This window comes from Egretta garzetta, unplaced genomic scaffold (assembly GCF_000687185.1).
Source record: "Egretta garzetta isolate BGI_Z169 unplaced genomic scaffold, ASM68718v1 scaffold486, whole genome shotgun sequence".
Lineage (NCBI taxonomy): Eukaryota > Metazoa > Chordata > Aves > Pelecaniformes > Ardeidae > Egretta > Egretta garzetta.
The window spans coordinates 1327878-1333163 of record NW_009260126.1 but is presented as its reverse complement, the minus strand read 5'-3'; the positions used below and the strand labels follow the sequence as shown (position 1 = coordinate 1333163).

Sequence of the window (5286 nt, the reverse complement as noted above, 5' to 3'; positions counted from 1 at the left end):
CGCCGTAAGTGCCCTTACGCGGGAACTGGGAGGCTGACAGACTTTGCCTTTGCGCTTGCTGCTGCGATCCCCAAAGATGATGTTAGCAGAGCAAGCCCAGAAGTGGTTCCCAACTCACGTGCAAGTTACGGTCCTTCAAGCCAAAGGTCTGAAGCCAAAAGGTAAAAATGGCAGCAACGATGCCTACACCATCATACAGCTGGGCAAGGAGAAGTATTCCACCTCGGTGGCCGAGAAGACCCTGGATCCCATCTGGAAAGAAGAGGCCTCCTTTGAGCTCCCTGGATTACTCATGCAGGAGAATCCAGAAAAATACATCCTCTACCTGATTGTCATGCACAGGTCGCTGGTGGGGCTGGACAAGTTTTTGGGACAGGTGGCGATAAGTCTGAATGATATATTTGAGGACAAGCAAAGAAGGAAAACAGAGTAAGTGATGGTTGGTTCTTTTCATTATGATTTGTATTCCTGATGAACTTGCACTTGGTGGGGTGGCGGGGGAATAGTAGCCTTATTATCTACGTACTTTGAAATGAAATTAGGACATTTCTCTTCTATGGTGTGTTCAAAGCCCCCAACATACACAGTTATGTCAGTGTGGCCCGACCTCTTCCACAGGGAAGTTTACTGTAATCAGTAAACTGCTCTGCACAGGGAAGGACTGTCAATAACATTCATGGTTTTTGACAAATTCTTGTGTGCAACATAAACTCCTTACAGTCTGTTTTTCTGAAGATTTTTCTTCGTTCTGCTCAGGGCCATATCCCCATTCAACTCCTACCTCAATTTGAACCATGTTTGAGCGAACTGTCTCGAAGCTTGGTGGTGTTCTCTTTAAAAATGTTTTCCTTCAATTGCTGCAACCAAGCGCCTTTAAATATTTTATATTTATATTTTAGTGGTCAATGAACTGTGACTTAATGAAGGCTTACCACAGCAACACAGTGCTTTTCTGATCTTGATTAGTTTTGGGCCGTGATCCTGCAGGTTGCTCCATGCAGCAGGCCTCAACAGAGAAGACTGAAGAGAAATTTCTGCTGTTGTAGTAGCCTCCATCATTACCTCCATAAGCCTTTGTCAAATAAAATTGCCATTTGCAAAGAAATTCTGGCACTGGAATAAAAAAAAAAAAATCACAGCAGTTTATTAGGCTGAACTGTAAACGTATCTAATTCTCTGGGTTTTTCAATTGAATTAGTAAATTTGTTTATAATTTCTACTTAGGACATGGTTGCACAAAGATGTCTGGTACCAGTGTAATTTGTCCTCCAAAGTGTATAAGAATAAGCTGTAGGTGTGAGCATACTGCAGGCATGGCTGTGACTACATGATTTGTGTTTGGTTTAGCTGTCTGCCCCATAGAAGTAGTCCAAGAACAGCATGGAGACCTCCAAGCTATATGTAGGCAGTGACATATGAGCGCTGACAAATCTTTCTGCAGCAGTTAGAAAGTTCCTGCTGCAGGTGCCTTTCCTCCTCTAGTGTCTCTCCAGCAGAGAGGAAGGGCTCCAGTGCCCAAATCTCAGCTGTTAACATTTTGTATTTATTCTGTTGATGATGGTGGGTCTATGGTAAGATGCTGGCATCAAAGTGCCTAAGAGGCTGGCATCCTATGTCTATTACTGACTGTACTGGGGGGGTGTTAACCCCCAGCAGAGTCCAAGTGGGCAGTTGGAGGCAGGAATCAGTACAGCAGCACCAGCCAGGTCTTGTTGATCAGACAGCTGTTTCTGTAGAAACCATCTCAAAACCTGGTCCTGCTTATGTGCGGTGGCGGAGTTTGAAGGAGCACCAAAGACAAGTCAAAGCTGGCTTTGCCCCAGTGTTTGGGGTGGGGTTTTTTTTTTTTTTTTGGTAAATGAAATTTTTATCAAAACAGTATGTTTATTAACCATATCATAGGGAACATGTCCATGCAGAATCTCTTGTGGGTTCCTGGTCTGAAGTATTATACTTTTTAATTGCTTATCTCTTTAAGGACCAGTCAGTTACCTTGATGCAATACATGGTAATGCCTGTAGCCTTAGGGTCTAAATTTCTATTTACACTTGACTGAAGAAGCTTCAGTGCTCTTTAAACATGCATCTTAAAGACTCTTTAATCATCAGTTGTAATTATCTTGCAAGTCATAGGCAACTACTTTAGTACTTTAGCTACCTAGCTGCTCTACAGAAAAAAATGTGAGCGAGTGAAGTAGAAATGCTACTACCTGTAAAAACTTTGTAAATTCAGAAACTGCAGGAAAATATGTAATTCTTTATGTATTACTGTGAGTAACAAAACCTCCTTTCCCTTTGGGGACCCATATGCTTTTGCAGCAATTTTAGCAAAAGTAGTATTGGAGTCTTATGCTTTTACAGCAATTTTAGCAAAAGTACTATTGGAGTCTTACAAAATTATTCCAAAAATTTGTAAGTGGGGTAATTAATATAGTCCTTGTGATAGTTAAATAAACATTAGGATCTCTTCAGTATTTTAATATGAAGTTGTGATAGCAGGGCTTCGTAGGCATTCTTTATTTTTTCATCTCTTTCTCTGAAGCGTGAGAGAGGAACTCATGCTATGTAAATGTGCAGTGGTGCTTCCCTAGACCACCGCTGAAATTACCGGGGCTCCCCCAGAAAGCTGCGCTCCGCCTGCGAGCTGTACTGCAGAAGATGGGGACCTATGGGGAAATTTTACAAACAGCCTCAGTCCTATTTTCAGAAGTTACTCAAGCATTTAAGATTGCAAATCTTATTAAAAGTTGATGGGTGTTTGGATTCTAGAGCCGAACAGCTGTACTTGTAAAAGCCTTACGCATATGTAAAAGTGCAGATAGGCGGTTAGTGGGATTTTTGCAGCACGTCCTCACTTAATGTCGATTTAAATTCTTAGGAGGTAGGAGCCACTGAAGTCCAGTTTTCCTGTTGGTGTCTTTAGGTGCTTAGAAATCTAGAAGATGTCCTTTTTGAAACTCATTATTGAAAAAATAATTCAGAGTCCTTAAGCATTTAGATGTTTTTGAAAAGTTTTCAGGGTTGTCTACTCGTATGCCTTTGTGGACCGTGTGTGTGTCGTTGCTGACTCTAAGTGTTAGTTGGAGATGTGGATGCAATATTTGTACATATATGTGGGAGGAGGGCAAACTTTCAAGAATATATTTGCAAATGTGATCTCAAACAAAACACCCTTTCTTTTTTTTTCTTTTAATAAATCCTTTTTGATACAAAATATTCCTAGTCCTGTGTTGGCAGTAAACTAAGGGTAATATATTTGGACCTGAAGACCTTCTAGCCGTGACTATAGTGTGGGAACTGAGATACCCAGTGCCTTTCAAGACCAAGACCAATGTCTTTATTACCAAAGCATTCTGATGGTTGAAAACTATATTCATTGTTTCAGAAACACTAATCTGTTTTATTAAGCAATGTTTTTACTTTCAAATATGTTCAACAGGCTTGTGGTGTTATTAAATCCAGAGTTATTTTCTCATGTTGATGTAACCTTAACATTTCTTGCTTTGTTTGGGGATGAATGAGATCCAGTTATTTGATGAAGTGTCTATTGGTAATATTTCTACTTTTTAATATATTTAATAGCTTCCTCTTTCCAACACAGCTGTACATATGGTGCTGTAAGAGACAGACTCAAGAGTCACCAGGGTATTGCAAAAAAGATATTTAATATTCTGCACAATGCTGAACCCTGTCAGCAATTCCCTGGTGCTTTTTTAGTAAGGAGGCATGAGAAGTGAGGGCTACCAGCTGATTTTTAATTCCTAGGAAGACCGCGAGGTGTGTGACATTCAGCTTTTTGTATATTTTTGTTGTTTACTGTTTTATAATTTGGAAGAAGTAAATTTGAAAATTTGCTGCAGCTTCTGAGACATTATGTTAGGAAAAAAGAATCCTTTTTTTTCTGTATAGCTTTTTTTGTTACTTGTCACACCTTAAGAAAAATATTCTGTGCTGTAAAGTTTTCAGGCAGAGACCTCATGATAGGATTTGCATGTTGTGTTCTAATAAACCTGATTTCACACAATATTTAATGAAACAAAGCAGTATATTTACTATAATTTGATAGTGAAAATCTTGTACGCACCGTCACGCAATGTCCTTTCTCTTTCTTTCTGAAACCGATGATTTTTCAAATTCTTAAAAGTGAAAATTCCTGGAATGGTTAGATCCAGATGTGGCTCAGATGGTCCCTTACTAGGTCTCTTCCTGAGACCTCAGCCAAAGCATCTGCAGGATCCTAGTTCATTTTCTTTCTGTATTAGTGCAGAAGTGCCCATCACACTGTGGTAACTTTGTAAATTTGTGTCTCTGGCACCTCTGCTGTAGTTGGAAATGGACAGGCTCTTTTTACTCCTGCTCTTTTCTCCAGAGTTGAAACTGAGGCTCCAGATGCTGAGAGATTTTACTGAGGGTTTTTTAACAGTTCAAAAATCTTGGGAGACACTGTTTTATTGGAAGTATATTTAGCATAAGTTTTCAGATCTTAAATTTCTGACATGGTTTTATTTTTTGCAGTAAAATCCTGTAGGTTTTTTTAATACATTCTGAGAAATACATGACAATTTTTTTTTTGTCTGCTGTTGCAGAAAAAATACACCTCTCTTGCTCTTACACTTTAAATGTAAATTATTATCAACGAATGTGTTGTTTTAAAGCATATATATACATTTTTTTTTCATAATTTCAATTCAGTTATAACTCGTAGTTGCCTTAACACTACTGAGGATCTGACAGTGTGTAACATGAAAACAAATTTTTGAATTATCATGGAATAAAAAATAATCATGTACTGACACGTCTTAATTTACTCAAGTATTTTTTGGTAGTTTTTCTTAATGACAGTGCTTAGGTATTTTTCTCCTGTGTGCTAAATGAACACAGCAATAGAAGAACAAATTTCCATTCACTGTCACCATGATGTTACTTATTTCATTGACATTTGCTCCATCCTTCTTGTTCTCTAATTCCACACTATTGTCTGTTCCTTTATTGGCTTGTCTGGAGAGCTAATGTTGTAATACCCTCAGATGATTTAAGATGCAACACTTGTCTGGAATGTTATAAATTTGAGGGGGGCAGGTGATGGTACAGTTAATATTTCATAGGGAAGTTTTGTTGGAGGAGAGATTTTTTATTTGTGACTTAATTCCCCTTTTCCCTGGTTTCTGTAATACCTCAACTATCCCCGACCCCCCCCCCCCCAAAAAAAAAAAACACCACAGCAGACTTGAGAAACTTTTTAAAAGTAAAATGGAGAATTCCTTAAAAAAAAAAAAAAAAATTCTTA

At 38.6% G+C, this 5286-nt stretch overlaps 1 protein-coding gene across 1 annotated transcript in view; it reads left to right on the top strand.

The window, feature by feature from the left end:
- The first annotated feature begins 6 nt into the window (after positions 1–6).
- RAB11FIP2 (RAB11 family interacting protein 2) overlaps positions 7–5286 on the top strand; it is a 32765-nt gene continuing 27485 nt past the window's right edge. The window contains exon 1 of the mRNA XM_009641415.2: positions 7–429. Within this exon, the coding sequence (XP_009639710.1) occupies positions 77–429 (353 nt within the window). The 5' untranslated portion in view covers positions 7–76. The remainder of the gene's footprint in view (positions 430–5286) is intronic.